The 20,700-nt window shown below is 36.6% G+C and overlaps 2 protein-coding genes across 15 annotated transcripts in view; one reads left to right on the plus strand and one right to left on the minus strand.

Annotated features, from left to right (window-relative positions):
* The window catches only part of SIRT1 (sirtuin 1), a 46,443-nt gene extending 37,735 nt beyond the window's left edge, over positions 1 to 8,708 (plus strand). For all 3 annotated transcript variants that reach the window (XM_042960114.1, XM_042960115.1, XM_015543620.2), the window contains 2 exons: positions 861 to 1,424; positions 6,594 to 8,708. In XM_042960114.1, coding sequence (XP_042816048.1) covers positions 861 to 1,424; positions 6,594 to 6,922 — 893 coding nt within the window. In that variant the 3' untranslated portion in view covers positions 6,923 to 8,708. The remainder of the gene's footprint in view (positions 1 to 860; positions 1,425 to 6,593) is intronic.
* A 3,615-nt stretch (positions 8,709 to 12,323) lies between these two features.
* Positions 12,324 to 20,700, minus strand: part of HERC4 (HECT and RLD domain containing E3 ubiquitin protein ligase 4) — a 136,245-nt gene continuing 127,868 nt past the window's right edge. For all 12 annotated transcript variants that reach the window (XM_042960492.1, XM_042960491.1, XM_007095769.3 and 9 more), the window contains 3 exons: positions 19,232 to 19,415; positions 14,161 to 14,263; positions 12,324 to 12,990 (listed from right to left, as the gene is read on the minus strand). In XM_042960492.1, the coding sequence (XP_042816426.1) occupies positions 12,782 to 12,990; positions 14,161 to 14,263; positions 19,232 to 19,415 (496 nt within the window). In that variant the 3' untranslated portion in view covers positions 12,324 to 12,781. The remainder of the gene's footprint in view (positions 12,991 to 14,160; positions 14,264 to 19,231; positions 19,416 to 20,700) is intronic.

Genomic DNA, 20,700 nt, shown 5'->3' on the forward strand with positions numbered 1-20,700 from the left:
CCTCTAGCGAGGAAGCAAAAGGGAGAGGAAGATAGAGGGACTAATTCAGTAGCATCAGGTGTGCCCTAAAAGGCGAGGGAGAAAGAGAATATCAAACTCTTTAACCAGATAATTAAATTAGACCCTACTTCAGCAGTCATATAGGCACCCAGAGCAAACAGTTGGAAGAAACAAGAGTTCTGCTCTACAACTTTCTGCATCTTTTTCCTACTTAAATATGGTGGCTTTAACTCAAATAGCTGTCAAAGTCTTTGAAAGCAGAATATAGGATAATTTGTAATGAAAACATGAAATTTAATGAATAAGTTCCTTTATTTTTGAGTTATTTTTTTCTCTTTAAAGATAAGGCAGAGAAATTCTTAAAAGCTTTCTGTGGGGCAGTATAATAGTGTATTGGTGATAGGCAAAGGTAATTTTTTAAAAATGTAACACACAGGTATATAATGGTGGAAAATTGAATTTTCACACTATACCAGGAGCTATTTCAGTAGAATAACTATCACTATATGCCAAAAACCCTTCTATACATTTGACTTATATTCTCACTACAACCTTGTGAAAAAGTATTATTATCCCCGTTATATATAGACAAGGAAATTGAGGTACAAAGTAGAAAACTCTGAAAAGATTGCTCAGAGGTAATCAGATGATGGGAAACAGGACCTGAAATTTTAAAAAGATGCTTAAATGCTCATCTGTTTATTTGACATCTTAATGAACGTGATGGGTTGGTTTAGTAGTGGTGGTGGGTTTCTTTTTTGGTGTTGGGAGCATGTTAGATTTTTGCATTGCACATTTGTTGTGGCTTTAGTAACTTAGTGCCTTTCCCTTTTTCTAATGCATTTTTCACTTATTTTTAGGTTCCATACCCCATGAAGTGCCTCAGATACTAATAAATAGAGAACCTTTGCCTCATCTGCATTTTGATGTAGAGCTTCTTGGAGACTGTGATGTCATAATTAATGAATTATGTCATAGGTTAGGTGGTGAATATGCCAAACTTTGCTGCAACCCTGTAAAGCTTTCAGAAATTACTGAAAAACCTCCACGAACACAAAAAGAGTTGGCTCATTTGTCAGAGTTGCCACCCACACCTCTTAATATTTCAGAAGACTCAAGTTCACCAGAAAGAACTTCACCACCAGATTCTTCAGTGATTGTTACACTTTTAGACCAAGCAACTAAGAGCAATGTTAATGATTCTGAGGTGTCTGAACCAAGAGATCATATGGAAGAAAAATCACAGGAAGGACAGAATTCTACTAGGAACATTGACAGTGTTACTGAACAGCTGGGAAGTCCAGATTCGAAGAATGTTGACTCTAATACTGGGGAAAAAAATGAAAGAACTTCAATTGCTGAAACAGTGAGGAAGTGCTGGCCAGCTAGACTTGCAAAGGAGCAGATTAGCAAACGGCTTGATGGTAAGGAAGCACTGTTGAACCGTTTTGAAGGTATAATTATTTTAACAAAATATTTGCAAGAAATAAGCAATTTTGGCAGGTTAGGTGATAGTGTATAGCTTTATGTAACAGATGATTGTGTTTAGAGAAAATGTAAGGTTGAGAATTTAAGCCAGAGAAAGGATAAACAGTAGTATCTTACATACACTAGGGGAAGAAATAGTGTGTTTAAAGTATTCTCTGTACATCATTTTTCTCCAGGAAATGAGAAGGTAAGCATTGAATTGGTAAGAAAATTGAGAAATATATTGTGCTCTGCCATTGTCTGGTGAGCTTTAGCTGGTAGAAATGATGACAGATTTGGGTGGTTACTGTAGGGTAGCTGCTTTATTTATATACATTATCTGATTTTAATCTCATGAGGTAGGGACTATTACTACTTGTCTCCTGCTGGTGGGGAAACTGTGAGGCCCATAGAGGTTAAGTACCCTGTGTGAGGTTGATAATTAGGACATGGAAGAGCCAAATTGGATTCCAGGTCTATCCTCAGAGCATGTCCTCTTAACCAGTAGGCTGTGTTGTCTCAGCACGGGAAACATCTCTGATCCTTCTCCACAGAATATTAGGAATAGCATCTACCCTGTTTTTTGTTTTCATTGAAATATAGTTGGCACAGTATTAGTTTCAGGTGTACCACATAGTGATTATATACCTTATGAAATGCTTACCATGAGAAGTGTAGTACTGTCTGTCACCATACAAAGTTATTACAACACCCCACCCTCCCTTCCCTTCTGGCAATCACCAGTTGTTTTTATGAGTCTGTTTTGTTTATTCCATATATAAGTGAAACCGTATGGTATTTGTTTTTCTCTTACTTTACTTTGCATAATACCCACTAGGTCCATCTGTGTTGCAAATGGCAAGATTTTATTCTTTTTTGTGGCGGAGTAATACTCCTTTGTACATATACAGAACAACGTTATCCTTTCATGTATAGATGGACATTTAGGTTGCTTCCATATCTTACTGTAAATAAATACTGCAGTGAACACAGGGGTACACATACCTTTTCAAATAGGTGTTTATGCTTTCTTAAGGAAGATACCCAGAAGTAGAATTGCCAGATTTATTTTTATTTCTGATTTTTCTCTTTCTCACTTTTTGAGAAACCTCCATACTGTTTTCCATAGTGGCTGCACCAGTTTACATTCCTACCAGCACTTCATGAGGGTACTCTTTTCTCCAAATTTGTGGCAACACTTGTTATTTCTTGTCTTTTTGATAATTAGCCATTCTGACAGGTGTTAAGTGATCTCAGTGAAGTTTCAGTTTGCAGTTCTCTGGTTAGTGATGTTTAGCGTCTTCATGTGTCTGTTGGCCATCTGTATATCGTCTTTTGGAAAATGTCTATTTGGGGCCTATGCCCATATTTTTAAGATTTTATTTTTTAACTAATATCTACACCCAGTGTGGGGCTGAAACTCACAACCCTGAGATCAAGAGTTGCATGCTCCACTGACTGAACCAGCCAGGTGCCCCTATTCGTGGCCTCTGCCCATTTTTTAATTGGGTTGGGTGTTTTTGTTGTTGAGCTGTATGTTCTTTATATAATCTGGATATTAACCCCTTATTGGATACATCATTTGCAAGGATCTTCTCCCACTCAGGTTGCCTTTTTGTTTTGTTTCCTTCACTGTGCAAATTAATTTTTTTAGTTTGATGTAGTCCCAGTTCATTTTTAGATCTTTAATCAGTTGTGTTTATTTTTGTGTGTGGTATGAGAAAGTGGTGGAGTTTCATTCTTTTGCATGTAGCTGTCTTGTTTTCTTAACACCATTGATTGGCTAAACTTTTTCCCCATTGCATATTCTTGCCTTCTTTGTTATACATTAATTGGCCATTTAAGTCTGAGTTGATTTCTGGGCTCTCTATTCTATTCATAGATTTGTGTGTCTTATTTTTGTGGTAATACCATACTCTTCTGATTACTATAGCTCTGTAGTATACTTTGAAATCAGGGAGCATGATCCCCCTTCCAGTTTTTGTTCTTTCTTGAGATTGCTTTAGCTATTCAGGGTCTTTGTGGTTCCACACACATTTTACGATTATTTGTTCCAGTTCTGTGAAAAAGTGCTATTGGTATTTTGATAGGGATTGTATTGAATCTGTAGATTCTTATTGATAATATGGACATTTTAACAATATTAATTCCAATCCATTAACGTAGGAGGTCTTTAAATTTGTCTTGTTTCTTTTCATCAGTGTCTTCCAGTTTTCAGAGTACAGGTCTTTCACCTCCTTGGTTGAACTTATTTCTTAGTCGTTTAGTCTTTGACGCAGTTGTAAATGGGATTACTTAATTTCCCTTTCTGTTACTTCATTGTTAGCAAATAGTGTATAGAAATACCCTGTTTTGACTCATGGGAACTCTTTACCAAGTAGTAGGGTGAAACATCCTAATTTAATAAATGTAAATACACACACACACACACACACACACACACACACACACTTAGATGTAACAATCTTGTACAACTTAAAACATTAAGTCCCATGGGGTAAACTGACATTTTAGGCCAATGTATTGTGAGTTATAATCATTTACCATAAGTGAATTTTAGTTCAGTTGAATAGTAAGCCTTTGTACCTTTTCCATACCAGGCACACTGTAGTAAGTTCTGAATATCCAGTGATCAATGTATTGATGTTTGTGTATAATTATAAAAATAGCTGATTAAACAAAAGTAGGTGATATTAGGAAACATAGATGCTACTTGGAAGGAATTAGGTTATAGAAGGCTTTGCAAAAAACCTAATTTCTGACTTTGGTCTTGAATGGTATGTGGAGAGTTAAAAGTAAAGGACATATGCCAAGAGAAATTAGAAAAAGCATACAAGAATGCTTGTATTTACAAATGTGGCAAGAATCAGAAGTAGAAAAATTGTTCTGTTTAGTCAGGTAAATACTGGTATCATATACAAAGTCTGCTTATGTACTGGAAGACTTTTGCACTGGAGATTTTGAGTATTTTTTTTTTTTTTTTTTTTTTTTTTTGAGAGCATGCACGAGACTGGGAGGAGGAGAGACTCCCAAGCAGGCTCCACACTGTCAGCTCAGAGTTCTACACGGGGCTCGATCTCATGAACCCATCAGATCTGACCTGAGCCAAAATCAAGAGTTGGACACTTAATGTACTGAGCCACCCAGGCACCCCTTCTTTGAGTATCTTTTTGACAGATGGGTCAAATACAGAAAACTCTCTGCCCCAGGAAACAAAAATTAAACCTGGAGCAGTCTCTAGATTTTTCCCTACCAATTTAGGCCTTAAAAGGTACAGGCTTTGGTATCAGACCCAGTTGTCTCAGATTCACTGTGGGCAAAGTTATTTAACCTGTTTTTTTTCATTTGTAAAATAGGAATAAAATAGCATACACGTTAACATTGTGAGGATTAAAAAAGATAACTGGTGTAGAGTGCAGCTGTTAAATTGCAGCTGTTAAAAAACAAATGACCACGCTAGTTTTTTTTTTTTAATTTATTTTATTTTGAGAGAGACAGCAAGCGGAGCAGGGGCAGAGGAAGAGGGAGGGAGAGAATCCCAAGCAGGCTCCGTGCTATCAGTGCAGAGCCCTATGCAGGGCTGGAGCTCATGAGATCATGACCTGAGCCAAAACCAAGAGTTGGGCTCCCATACCACACTAGAGTTAATTTATTTTTGTTTACCATGATTTCTGTTGGTGAGGTCAGATTGAAAAGGAGAAAGGAGGAGCATGTATGAAGCAAACTGAGTCTGTCTTGATGGTTCCCAAGAATAAGAAAAACAGGTATAGGATTCTTGGGTTCAGAAATAATAGATTATTCTCTTCATCATGGGGGATAGAGCAGAATGAAACATTTTTAGAAGCATGGGCCAAAACTATGCACACCCTCGGGACCCCTTAGAAGACATATTAAGTGCCAAATGGGCTTTTCTGTTAGCTAGAATAAAGGTACTCCCTCCTCCAATCATGGAAATTAATACTAGTGGCTTAGAAAACTGACAAATACTTTCTCCCAAAACAGAGGGAAATAATTGGTTTTCACACTGCCAATTTGTGATGTTAGTGGACTGTGAAGTCAGTTTTGTGGGTTCAGATCAGAATTCTTATACACATACTAGGTTGTTTCAAAGTGAGAACTTGGGTCATGATGGGGTATAAAGTTTGAAAGCTGTTTTGAAGACAAACCTGGGTATGCTTGGCAGATGACATGTCACTTCAGCTATGTTAGTAGCCAGGTTTTTGTGAATTAGTCTGGGATGTGGTGCATTAAATAAATGACATTTATCATGTGTAGAAACAGACTTAAGTTCGAAGTTACTTGTTGTGAATTTAGTGGTAGAAAACATTTCATCATTAATGTTTAAGGTTCCCACCAAGAGGTGCTCTTAACCTGGGACCTATAGTAGGAAAAGGGAGGGAATTCTCCTTACCATCACAGGTCACAGCTTATACTGTGAATGCAAATTTGGGAGGGAGTTGGAGAAGAAAGGTTAATGTCCAGTGCTAGATCAGCGTTTCTCATACTTTAATGTGTCTAGGACTCTGGTAAAAATAAATACTGGTTCAGTAGGTGAGTGGTGGGGCCTGAGAATTGAACTTCTAATAAACTCTAAGGTGATGCCATTGCCTGCAGACTACACTTTTGAATAGATGGTGAAGCTATTACTGAATTAAAACGTTTAATTTTAGGTTCATAATCTAAAGTTAAATGAAAATAATGCAAGTGCCTTGAAGGCATACGTGCTTTAGAGAAGTTATATTCGGTGAACATGAATTGAGTAATGTAGGCTGGCCTGGATATTTAATATCATGAGATCTGTTCAAAGGAGTTTGATTAAGCTTTATTGAACATCGTCCTCTAAATTTATTCATACTTAGCTGATAGAGTTGTGAAAATCGCTTAATTTTCTAGATAAGGAAATTGAGGCATAGGCACAGAACTGCCTGAGTTCACAAAAGTGGTGGGTGGCAGAACTAAGATTTGCAGTTAAGACTGAGCTCTTAGCTTGTTTTTAAAGACCACTATTGTAGTAGCCTCTAGTAATGATACTCAGGTAAAGGCAGGGCTTGAACGTACAATCAGACCAAGTTAGTGTTAGAAAACTTGGAATCATTTATCATTTCTCTTTTATTACTATATTTCAGGTAATCAGTATCTGTTTTTACCACCAAATCGTTATATTTTCCATGGCGCTGAGGTATATTCAGACTCTGAAGATGACGTGTTATCCTCTAGTTCTTGTGGCAGTAACAGTGATAGTGGAACATGCCAGAGTCCAAGTTTAGAAGAACACTTGGAGGATGAAAGTGAGATTGAAGAATTTTACAACGGTTTGGAAGACGATGCTGATGTTAATGAGAGAGCTGGAGGAACTGGATTTGGAGTTGATGGAGGTGATCAAGAGGCAGTTAATGAAGCTATATCCATGAAACAGGAAGCAACAGACATTAACTATCCATCAAACAAATCATAATGTAATAGTTGTCCAGGTACAGGAATTGTTCCACCAGCATTAGGAACTTTTAGCATGTCAAAAGGAATGTTTACTTGTGAATTCAACAGAGCAAGGAAACCAGAAAGGTGTAATATTTATAGACTGGTAAAATAAGATTTTTTCTTCATGGGTAATTTTTAACTTCTTATTTCTGTACTTGTACACGCAACACTAACTTTTTTTAAAAGAAGGGTACTAAGTATCTTTAATCACCTGTTGGTCAAGACTTTTCTTTTAAAAGTTCATTTGTATGATACATCCGTTATGTATATATAATTTTGTTCTTGCCTAGTGAGTTTCAACATTTTAAAGTTTTCAAAAAGCCATTGGAATGTTAAATTAATGTAAAGGGAACAGCTTATCTAGACCAAAGAATGGTATTTTCACACTTTTATTTGTAACATTGAATAGTCTGAACTCCTCAAATGTCTGTTCTGCTAAACTTTTGATTCTTTATTAGCACAATTACCTATTTTTAAACACTGGCATTTTCCAAAACTTGTGGCAGCTAACTTTTTAAAAATCTCATAACATGCAGTGTGTGTAGAAGGAAGTCAACAATATGTGGGAGAGCACTCAGTTGTCTTTGCTTTTTAAAGTAAGACTTGGTGCTAAGAATTTCAGGAATATTGTATTGTTGAAATGAAGATGGCTTTTGTACTTCCTGTGGACATGTAGTAATGTCTATATTGGCTCCTAAAACTAATCTGAAAAACAAATAAATGCTTTGGAAATGTTTCAATTGCTTTAGAGACAATAGTGCCTGCCTGGGTACCCTTAGTTTCAAGAATATTTGCCATTGTTGTTTAAATACGTATCACTGTGGTAGAGCTTACATTGATTCTTTCCCACAAGTATTAAACTGCCAAGATGTGAATATGCAGAGCCCTTATGAATCTATAATAATGGTACTTCAACTGGGAAGAGTGTAATATTTTGGACTGCTGCTTTTCTTTTCCACTAATGAGGAGAGCAACAGGGCCCTGATTACAGTTCCAAAGTACTAAGATGTTAATTATAACTCAGCCAGTAAGTACATGTCTCCTGTTGGGAGGATTTGGTGTAATAGACACCAAACTGCTAGCCTAGTATTATGAAGATGAACATGATGTAACTTGTAATAGCAGAATAGTTAATGAAGTTAGTTCCTGTAACATCTTTATTTAAAAGCTTAGCCTGCCTTAAAACTAGAGATCAAACTTTTCTCAGCTGCAGAAGCTTCTAGCCTTTCAAAAAATTCATACTTTATAAAATTGCACAGAGCAATTTATTTTCCAGACCTTCCCCCCACATTATTCCCAAATATAAAGTATTCCTATGTTGCTTTAGTATTTATTACAATTTTAAAAAAGGGTTTGAAATATAGCTGTTCTTTAAGCATAAAATACCCAGCTAGGACCATTACTGCCAGAGAGAGAAATTTTATTGAATGGCCATTTCCCTACCTAAAAGATGTTTCAGTCTGAATTTATTTGGCTACACTAAAGAATGCAGTATATTTAGTTTTCCATTTGCATGATGTGTGTTTGTGCTATAGATGATATTTTAAATTGAAAAATTTGTTTTAAATTATTTTTACAGTGAAGACTGTTTTCAGCTCTTTTTATATTGTACATAGTCTTTTATGTAATCTACTGGCATATGTTTTGTAGACTGTTGAATGACTGGATATCTTCCTCCAACTTTTGAAATACAAAACCAGTGTTTTATACTTGTACACTGTTTTAAAGTCTATTAAAATTGTCATTTGACTTTTTCCTGTTAACTTACATTGTTCAAGATATAAAGTTTGAAAATCTTACGGAGTTTGTATAGTTTTGAGGGCCATGTTAAGATGCTTTCTTATTTCTTCATTCAACTTACAAGAGTCTAACCAGAACGATACTGAAGCAAACACTGGTAGTGCTGGTTGTAGCAGTTGGTGCATCACCAACAAAAGTTTCACAACTAATATTTCAATTCTAGGCCCAGTAGCCTTTGTTAGGTCAAAGGTGGGAGAGAGGCAAGGCAGGGCCTAAGAAGAACTTGACCTATGATGAAAGACTTGACATAGGCTCAGGACTTTGGGATAGGGGGACAGCAGAGAATAGTGGAAATGTAGTGAACTCAAGAGTGTATGTGCTATAAAAGCCAGGTTTTCTGTGAAGCACAGGTAACACAAGTCTTAACATAGGAATGTGTGCACCAAAAATGACTGGAGACTAGTCCATTCAAGTTCTTGAGGGAAAAAGTACTAGTCAAGCCAGGAACATGCCTCCTAGAAAAATGTGATGAGTAAAGTCTTGACAGGCAGTTTCCTCCTCTCAGGTCTCCTGCCTTCCTCACCAGCAAACTTTCAAAGTGAATTTTAAAATAGTACTCTTCCCTGGATATGTCCTGTTTGCACTAGAAAAATTACCTGTAAAATCTCCTCAGATGTTATAAAAATATGGAAACAGCAACTTGATTCTACATATACACAAAATGGGAAGGTAGTTCAGACCTTAAAAGGTGGTTGTGTGGTCATTTCAAGTACTTAAGCTAAGTGCAAGCTAATTTTAAGCCTTGTATTCAATAGTCTCCTTGGTTAATGTGGTATATATTTCACTGGTTGTAATACCCTAATTGACACATGATGGTTTAATTAGCATTGTTCTTCATGGTATCCGAAATAATGGTGTGCCTTCAATCAATGGTGTTTTATATCATCCACCTACTAAGCATTATTTGGGAAGTTTTATTTGAAAGCAGTCTTTAAGACTTGTAACCAGAAGGGGAGTGTGTGTATGCACACCATAACCTTTTCTCTCCTCAGAAATGAACAAAGTCTATAAATATTTAAGCTAGGATGCTAGCAGAAATAGGGAGAAATGGTCAAATGGCCTTTTAAGACACACACACACGTAACCTAACCTGGGCATCAGCTCTTAGAACATTTAATTGGCATAAGGAGACCTGTGTGCATAGTGTTATTTTTAAAAAGTACCCCCAGGTAATTCAACAGTATAGCAAGGCTTGAGAAAGGAAAAATAGGGAAGTTCCCTTTTGCATGTAACACTCCATTCCAGGGGGGCTGGCCTCACAGGGAAGCAGGTAGACTTCTATGAAACAAGCAGACTATTCTCAATTTCTCTGGAGAGAGAGTTCACCAATTAGCAAATACTGGCAAGGATAAGGAGCTAATGAAATAGGGTGAATTCCTTAGTAAAGGAAACTACCATAAGGAACATGGATGGCTAAAGCGCCCAAGAGGCTGGGCAGTTGGGAACTGGCTGAGAACAGGAACATCTGCCCTTGCGCTCAACTAGCCACACACACTTCAGGGGAAGACTGCTCTGTTACACTTTGAGGACTTTTTGTTAAACTAAATGCAGTAAAAACCAACTGTAAGAAAGCCCAAAAGTGTGTTAGTAGAAATTAACCCTAATGAGCGGTTTTTACGAGCGGACCCTAAGAGAGTGCCAGGACTTAACTGAAGTCTCCAATTTCAAAAACTGCATTCTGGTTTTATTTCATGCATTGTGTGTCTCGGTTCTACTACCTCAGTCAGTCTGAACAATGGCGATTGGTTAAAATCACTATTGAATCCAGACAGGAGCTACAAACAATTGCTCTTACAAATAGATCTGTACGGAGGCCAAATATTTTCAAGTTTAGTCAACTCCATAATTATAATCCTTATAATTTAGTGAACTCAGTATTGGCCCACTTTCTAATCTACAAAGCTCATATTTTTTTAAAGGCAAATAGCAATTTGAAAAATTTTAAGTGGTACTTTAATTTTCTACCATTAATCTCCTTGCTGTTAATGCTATTTATGTCTGCAGCAACACAGGAAGGAAAAGAGTATCAGACTTACCCGAATTAAGCCTTGTACTGTTGTGCAGGTGCCTAGATAAGATGACAGCCAGGTCCTTATTAAAATATTGTTCAATGAAATCCATCCGTATTAGTCCAAAGTGGCCACTATTTCACAGATCAGCTACATAGCATAAAGGTTACTGAAGAAAAAAAATCACCTGACACATTTAGGTGTGTTCAATGTGAACACTCACTACCCACAAGAAATGGATGCACATTGGGGGTGGCCGGGTGGCTCAGTTAAGCACCTGACTTCGGTTCATGTCATTATCTCATGGTTTGTGAGTTCAAGCCCCCCCATCAGGATCTCTGCCGAAACCACTTTGGATTCTCTGTCCCCCTGTAGCTCTGCCCCTCCCTGGCTCACATTCTATCTCTCTCTCAAAATAAATAAGAAAAAATAGAAATGGATGCCCAGGGAAATGGAAGAGTTTTCACAGGGAAGAGTGCTACTTTGAGCTAAATTATCATGTATGAGAATGCTGTTCAAGGGCTTCCATCTGTAAAAAGACACCTATGGCTCAACAGTAGACGTTTTTAAGTTAAACTGAAAAGTACAGGTCCACAATCCCTTCTCCAAAACCCTTGGACTCATTTGCATTTTGGAATTATGAATGTTAAAGAATTTTTTAAAGCACTCCACAGGGTCTGAGGCAGTACCTAACATCAAACACATTAAAATCAAACCTATTAACATCACCATAGTAAAATATACAGTCTCATTTAATACCATAAATAATAGCCTCAACAATTCAAATCAAGTTTTGCTGCAAAATGAGATATGTAATTTTTTTTCAGAGTTGTTTTGGGTTTTGGAGTTACAGCTAAGAAAATTGGAGACCTCTGTGAAATAGACAATTTTGTATGGGTATGGTAACAATCCAAAATTTAAGACTCTTCCCTGAGACATTTTGAATGTTATGAGAACCACTGAAAGGTTAAATATTAAACCAATAAATCTTTATTACTTAAACAATTTTCACGGCATTTTTTAAAATAAATTTAAAAAATAAATATTTGCATTAGAGCAGAAAGTCACATGTGTTGTTGCATCAACTCACTGTTACAGTTAATCACAGGAGATAACTAAGCATCAGCACCATAAAACTGTGTTAAGATCTGCTTCTAAAAATTCAAGGAGAGTTCTAAAGCACTGAAAATTCTGACTAAATACCAACCTGTAGCATCAAAAGTTCTGCAAGCTATAAGCCGGTGGTTGGTTCTCAAAGTAGCCAGGTTCTATTCCTGGCAACTGCAGGACAAAGTTCCTCCAATACTAAATACTTATTAAACTTCCTGATTAAGCTGCCCTTTATCAGTAGCATCTCCAGATTCACAAAAGGAAAGAACTACAAGTTATTTAGATAACTCCTATCTGTAATTTAGTTTTGCACAAGGACATTTATTCTAGTTAAAAAGCAAAGATTGTATTTCATCATGCTAATTTTTTGCTTTTATAGATCATCAGAATAAGATTTAATCATAATTGTTAATCCTTTTAAAAGTCAGCTCAGTTCAATTACAACCATAGAAACTGTACTGGTATCAGAACATAACTATTTTATTACAAAACTTAACATTATTTACAAAATGAAAAAATAATTGAATGACTATTGCAGGCCAAAGGTAAAGGTTTTTCACTCAGTGATTGAAGAAAAATTAAGCAACATACCCATGCACTCACACACCAGATCATTTGTGAAATATGCAAACCCTTAAAATTCATGTTAGTAAAACTTTGATGTATTCACAATACTTGTATGTTTATTGGAAGATGGCAAAAAAAAATCCATGGTTCTGTACAATAAGCTTAATATTAACAGTTTGTTCATATTCCTTTTAATATTTTTTTGGCTTTCATGAATACTCATAGCACTGAACATTTTGCAAGTAAGAATTATAATAGTACCTCTTGTCACCTTGTTGAACTCATCACCACAAGAAAAACACAAATAGTTTAATGCTTTTGCAATAAACTGATCAGTTCTATTTCCAAAGTTATATTAAACTGAAGCCTTCATTATGATCAATTGCTTGAATCAGTTTAGAGCGTAGAGTTTCCTTTTCTGTATATTTTGGAAGATCCAGAAGATTAAAACAGGTATGGGAAACTGGGAGATATTCCTCACCACCTCCTGTTGACTGGATGACTAGTTTTAGACTCTTCATACCAAGAATAGGAATGCGATCACTACCTGTCAAAAATACTACCAAGAAAAAAATCATTCAGCCAACCACTTTTATCAAAACTATAATATAGAGTACTAAGTTATTTGGTACAGTCACCATGCCAAACCTTTACATTAATTAACATTTGCTCTAATGTAGAAGCCTATCTCCAGAATTTATGATAGCATGATTTTTGAGACCTACGTATTACATATCCATACAATATTTTTTCTTTAAAAATGTAATCTTGGGGCACCCGGGTGGTGCAGTTAAGCATCTGACTTTGGCTCAGATCATGATCTCACGGTTCATCACTTTGAACCCCACGTCAGGTTCTCCGCTGTCAGTGCAGAGCCTGCTTTGGATCCTCTATCCCCCGCCCCCCCCCGCCCCATCGCCGCTTGTGCATGCTCTCAAAAATAAATATTTTAAGAAAGAGTGTAATCTTGGGGCACCCTGGGTGGCTCAGTTGGTTAAGCGTCCTACTCTCGGTTTTGGCTCAGGTCAGGATCTCACGGTTTGTGAGTTTAAGCCCTGCATCATGCTTGGGATTCTCTCTCTCTCCCTCACTCTTTGTTCCTCCCCAACTTGTGTTCTCTCTAAATAAATAAACTTGAAACTCAAGTCACTTGAGAACAGCCTGTCATCCTTAAAATATACAAAATAATTTTACCAAGATTCTCATTACAACTATCAAAAAAGAGATTGACAAAATATTCCTGGCAATAGCAGGAGTATCAAAGGGAATACAAATTTCAATTAGAATAGAAATTTAACACATGTAAGACAGAGCTTAGGTATTAAAATGTACTACATCCTGGCAAAGTTCTATTTTCTACAGAATTTCCAAAGTTTTGACGCATAAGCAAAAAAAAAAAGACTGAATGAAAAAAAAAAAGCTATCCTCTAGAAACCTTTTAGAAATTCTAAAAGGAATTACAGCCCCAGTTTACTGTAATTATTTATAGTTTTTTCATTTGAAAGAACTAATTCTATTTTGGAGGCAAACTGAATGTAGCTTTCAAAATAAGAAAAGACATGTAATGAAGAATGCAGGTCAAAAATTTACTCTAATTGAAAATTAAAAGCAGTACCCTGCAATACTACTAAAAGGAAAAACTTTATCCAACAAAGTCAATCAGTTAATCTATGAAAATGTTTGTGAATTCTATTTCCTATAAAACATAGGACTAGTTAGAAATACTTACACAGAAATTGTTTTTTCTTTTCCAACGGCAATTCATGAAATACTTCCCAAAATATTTTTATCGTTGGATGTTCTGCCCAATACTCCCCTTTGTATTCTGTATTCTAAAAACAACATAATCGTTCATTAATATTAAAGGATGTTAGTTTTGTCTTGAATCTAACAGACTGGCCTTCTTATTAGCACAAAAGCTAACACTGTCCAGGATTTTGAAACTCATGCAATTCAGCTGATTACCTACTATTTCCCGGGCATTTTGCAATTTGGAACTGTTAGTTCTAGGGAAAGGCAAGAAAATGTTCCAATCAGCAGAAATGTCTCCCCACCACTTCAAAGAATACAACAGGGTTGTATTATCTTCAAAAGTAAATATCTAAAGGATAAACTAGAATTACTAAAATGTTAATGCATTAAAGTTCAACAAAGAATTAGTTATCTGTGATAATTATAAAATTCTCTTCCTATATTCATGAACAGAAATCACTTACTTTACATTCTATCTTTACTTAAAAAAAAAAAAAAAGTACTAAGGACAATAATTTTCTGTGGTAGTCAGTTTCCACGATGGCTCCCAATGATCTCTGTGCCTCCTGTTCTTCATGCGCTTGTGCAGTCCCCTCTCACAGTGTATGGGCCTGACTGTATAATCATTAGGATACTGCAGGTATGAGAAATACATGCCTTCTGAGGCTGGATCATAAACTCTGTGGCTGCAATCTCTGTTTGATCATTCACTGTGGGGAGAGCCAGGTGTCATGAGGATACTCAAAGAGCACCATGGAATGGTCTTCAGGGTGAGACACTAGGCTTTTGGCCAATGGTCTTATGAGTGCACCATCTTGGAAGGGAAACTATCCTTAATCAAGCCTTCAGATGACTAAAGCACCAATCAGTATCTTAACTGCATGAAAACCTCATGAGAGATGCCTAAGCTAAAACTATCTAGTTAAAGCCATTCTGAATTCCTGACCCACTGAAAATATGTGAGAAAATAAATGTTCACTGTTACTTTTAAGCCACTGAATTTTGGGGTCATTTGTACCAACAGAGCTAATACACTTCTCCTTAAAAAAAAATACTAGCACTGGAAACTCTGGGTGGCTTAAAGGACTGAGTGTCTGACTCTTGATTTAGACTCAGGTCATGATCTCACAGTTCATGGGATCAAGCCCTTCATCAGGCTCTGCAACTGACAAAGCAGAGCCTGCTTGGGACTCTCTCTTTTTCCCTCTCCCTCTGCCCCTCCCCTGCTAGTGTTTTCTATCTCTCTTTCACTCTCTCTCTCAAAAAAAAAAAAAAAAAAAATACTAGCACTAACAGAAAAGGGGGTAGGGAGGGGAGAGGGAATATTACACTGTAAAGTGTTCTTTAAAATTCAGCCACAATTGGCCTTAACTTTTAGTTCTTAACAAGAATCTTCCAGCATCAGGGCCTTTGGACACACTGTTCCCTCAGCCTAGACCACTTAGACACATCCTCCTTTTTTTATTTGTTCATCAGGCTAATTTCTATTTATCCTTTAGGACTCAGATTAAATGTCACCAAATTCACTCAGTGATTCATTCAACATATAGAGAGAGTTTCAGTCAAAATTTGGAGTCTTGGGGAAACTGCAGTGAACCAAGTCCTTACTTACCTTGTAGAGTACCTTACTACCATCTACTGAGATGCTTTCCCAGATTTGTACAGCCTAGGTTAAGTTCCTCTTTATATACCATTCACTGAACTCTCTTCCTTAGTATTCAACAAAGTTAATGTCCACTTTCCTTATTATAGGGCAAAGACCATGTCTCAACCTTATTTACTGATATCTCCCTAATCTCTTGCATAGTATTAGGTATCCATAGGGGCTCAACAAGTATTTACTAATGGTCTTCTTAAATTTTGGGCTCTATTTGTAGCCATGGTTATCTCAATGACTGAACTCTTGACATCTACACAATACTTTCTATTTACTTATAAACAGGTCTGGAAAAAATGGCTGAAATTCTAGCAATCAATTAATGGATTGAGTATGAATTATAGACTATGAGCATGTTAGTGGGGAATGAAAGGAACATGGTTAAAGTTTTTTATCTTTCTTTTTAATTAAAAAACCTCTAAATGGTTCTGGGGAGCGTGTACACAGTCCTGATGAAGAAAGAGCATTTAAAGTCACAAATCCTAGTCACTGAAATTATAATGAATCAGGTATACAATGGAAGAAACCAAGCATATTAAGTACACTAAAATATACTAAAAAAAAAAAAAAAAGCCATCTTACTAAATGATTATTTCTATCAATTATATCTTCAGACATGGTTTTAAGTATTTACTGAGTGCTCTTCTAGGCTCTGGGAATATAGCAGTGAACAGAGAAACAAAAACCCTGCCTTCATGGTGCTTACATTGTTGTGGGGGAAAACAGCAACAGACAGTAAAGACCATTAAGTAAAATTTATATTGTCAAATTCAAAGAGAAAATAAAGCAGGGAAGGGTGACAGGGTGTGGGAGTGGGGGTGTGTGTGCACATATCCAATTTTAGGTAAGTTAGCCAGTAAAAGTCTCTGAGAAGGTATAAAGACATAAAGGAAGTAAGAGCAAGAAGCATTTGGAATGATCAAGGTGAAAAAGAGTTCCAGGCACAGGGAATAGCTAAATAGAAAGCCCTCAAGACTGGTTCAGCAAAGAGGCCATAAAAACTGAAGCAATGTGAGTGAGAGGAAGAACCATAGGAGATGGGCAAAAAGGACAAACTGTGTGGGATGCTAAGTGTGACTGGAGGCCATTACATCATTTTTATTTTAGGATGACTGGAGGTGGAGTCCATTTCTACTGGGGTCTCCTTAAAATCAGTACAGCTTTCTTCTCTTTAGCAGACCAATTTACCCCAAAAAATAAATTTTTTTTTAATTTTTTTTTTTTAACGTTTATTTATTTTTGAGACAGAGAGAGACAGAGCATGAACGGGGGAGGGTCAGAGAGAGGGAGACATAGAATCTGAAACAGGCACCAGGCTCTGAGCTGTCAGCACAGAGCCCGACGCGGGGCTCGAACTCACAGACCGTGAGATCATGACCTGAGCCGAAGTTGGCCGCTTAACCGACTGAGCCACCCAGGCGCCCCAAAAAATAAATTTTTAATCTCTTTCCTGGAGGATATAAACTTGCCTACCAACTTTCCTCAGTTCCACCTGGTTTCCCAGATTCTGTGGTCTTCTCTAGACTTGTCTCCTGGGTAGGATAGAGAAGCTGAGGGGTCTACAATTCTTTAACTTAGCTTTGAAGTAACTCTATTGCTTTTAGCCTAACCACACAATCCGCCACTACAGCAAGACCATGTACCAATTCCTGAGCCTTTTAAAATTTCTATGGTGTGAAATGAGTTGTCTCTTAAAACCTCTGTCCCTCAGGAGGCTTACAATTCAAATTTCTTTGCTCTAGTCACTCATCAACTCATCCACATATTTTCCATCTTCCAAAATTATTTTCTCTTGTTCATGGTACTTTTATATTTTTTTCTGTCTGTGTATTCCTATTTTTATTCCTTTATTATTATTCTAGTGAGATTTTGGAAAGGAGCAAACGTGTTTACTGTAGTATGTTCAACCAGAAGTCCTAATTATTCTTTAAATTAAAAAATTTATTCCCTAAATTAATACACAGTAAAATTGACTTTTTTCCAGTGTGGATATAGTTCTATGGATAGACTTGTGTACCTACTGCCACAATCAGGATACTGAACACTTCCGTCACCCCAAGAACTCTCCTGCGCTACTCTCTACAGTCATATATCCAGTTCACTATAGTTTTGCCTTTTCAAAAATGTCACATGCATGGAATCATATGGTATGTAATCCTTGAGACTGGCTTCTTCACTCTGCATAAGGATCTAAGAGTCATCCCAGTTGTTGCACGTATCAGTAGTGCATCCCTTTTTATTGTTCAGTAGTACCCTACTGTATGGATGTACTCCAGGTTGCTTTATCCATTCACCCACTGAAGGACATCCGGGCTGTTTCTAGTTTTTGACATGTTTGCAGAGTTTTAAAAACATAATTAAACAAAATTGTGGTCAAATACCTATAAGAAAGTTTACCATCTTAACCCATTTTAAGTGCACAGTTTGGTGGTACTAAGTTCATTCATACGGCTACCCAACCATCACCACCATGCATCTCCAGAACTGTTCATTTTGCTAAGCTGAAACTCTGTACTCATTAAACAATTACATCCCATACCCTCTTATTTACAGATTTTGTGTGAATGTAACTTAATACCTTAGGGTAGAACTGCTAGGTGATGTAGTAAGTGCATATTTAACCCTGCAAGAAAATGCCAAACTCTTTCCAAAGTAGCTATACAATCTGTATTCCTACCAGCAATGCATGAAAGTTACCAATGCTTTGTATCCTTGTTAGACTTGTTAGCTAACTTAATGGGTACACAGTATTAAACTATTAATGCAAAAAACTGTATCAGAGTTGGATTACAAAGACGGAAAATTTTATAGGTCAAACTTGAATACATCTTTCTCAAAGCTGATCTAACCTAGCACTTTTTATTCAATGTTTATCTGAAGAAATATCTGAGAATGATTGGTATAGAGAAAGAAAAGAAAAAAGTTGTTTAAAAATTCCCAATCTTCTCCCCAAAGATCCCTTTATTGGCTAACACTAATAATGGAAATCATAAATATTATTTATTCTCTGCTAAAAAAATTTAGCATTGAGAGTAAGCAGGAAAAAAAATAAACAAAGGTGTTAAGTAATGTGAATGTTTTTCATAATGGTTTTATGATTGGGCAGAATGAAAACTCAGTTTTAGCTGGGACTTCTATCTGACCTCTGTCATAAATGACATTTTTCCATAAGAAAACTACCAATACCACAAATACAAAAATGGTATCTAATTCATACACAACTAAATTCATTCATTGTGGAATAGGATGTATATAGTACTTTCCTATAAATATGACTAATAAATAGTGTAAAATGGAAAACAATAAACAAGAGGGCAATTTTTCTATCAATAAACCACATTTTCCTTTTGCCTTTCCACTGAGACAATTTCATTGATTTGTTTTCCCTTACCTTTTCCAGTTCCTTCCAATCATAATTTGTATTTCCAATAACCATTGCTTGTAGTTCATTTGGCTGGAAGAGCTGAAGGACCTTTCCTCCACAGACCTTGTGAAAGCCCGCGTGAAAAGCATCAAACAAGGAAGCCACTGATTTATTGAATATGTAATCCACATAAGCATCAACAAACTCTTGCCTAGAAATGAAAAGGCACACATGGCACAGAATATAAAAATTTTTTATGGAGAACAGATATGCAGTCTTATTAAAAGTTTGATCTCGTGTACTTTTTGCTACTTAGCTATAAAACTGAGAAAGTATGAGCAGGATTCTAAGTGGACAAAGCCTTTTTTTTTTTTTAATGTTTATTTTTGAGAGAGAGCGAGAGAGAGAGAGAGAGCGAGTGAGCGAGAGCATGAGCGGGGGAGGGGCAGAAAGCAAGAGGGAGACACAGAATCTGAAATCTGAAACAGATTCCAGGCTCGGAGCGGTCAGCATAGAGCCTGACACGGGGCTCAAACCCACGAACTACAAGATCATGACCTGAGCCGAAGTTGGACATTTAACCGACTGAGCCACCCAGGCACCCCTAAGTGGACAAAGTCTTTATAGAGAAATTTATTATTCTTTCTGTATAAAAATCCACTATTATCTAGGAGGCATGCAGACTTCATCTATCATTCATAGCCTAATTAGGTAGGCTATTCCAAGGTGAAATGTCATTTCCTAAAGGGACACAAATGTCTATCAAAATAATTTTTAAATATTCACAGATTATTGAGATTTATATGCACCACTTCAAATGCATCCCTAAAAAGAGTCATCTGTTAAAAATACGAGGTGATGAAAAAATGAGAGCTTTGAGATACAGACTATTTGACAGACAACAGTCTACCTGTTTTTCGTTGGGTTTCAAGGAATCTGAAAACACATTTTTATTTTTTTTTAAGTAGGCTCTATACCCAAAGTGGGGCTTGAACTCACGACTTTAAGATTAAGAGTCACATGGTCTACTGATGAAGCCAGCCAGGCACCCCAACAAAATTTATTTTAAAAACTAAGTATCTCAGGGACTCCTGGTGGCTCAGTCAGTGACTCTAGATTTTGGCTCGGGTCATGAGATCGGCTCTGCACTGGGCATGGAGCTTGGTTAAGATCCTCTCTCCCTCTGCCTCTCCCCCTGCTCACTGCATGCTCTCTCTCTTAGAAATAAATGAATGAATAAATACCTCAAAGGGTTATTAAGCACTTCATTAAAAGATTACAAGTGCCATTTCTGTTCAGAAGTATGTGCATATACATATAAGTACACACACATATATATAACAAACACTTCTGATGTCTTTTCCTGCCTGTTATGATACTAAAGTAAACTATAAACAAACAAACAAAAGTCCCTTTACCCAGGAATTAGCACTATAGTTTTATTCAATTTGTTCTGTTAGCCACAATTATTTTATGCAACTATTATCTGGTCAAAC

This window comes from Panthera tigris, chromosome D2 (genome assembly GCF_018350195.1).
Source record: "Panthera tigris isolate Pti1 chromosome D2, P.tigris_Pti1_mat1.1, whole genome shotgun sequence".
NCBI classification, from domain to species: Eukaryota; Metazoa; Chordata; class Mammalia; order Carnivora; family Felidae; genus Panthera; species Panthera tigris.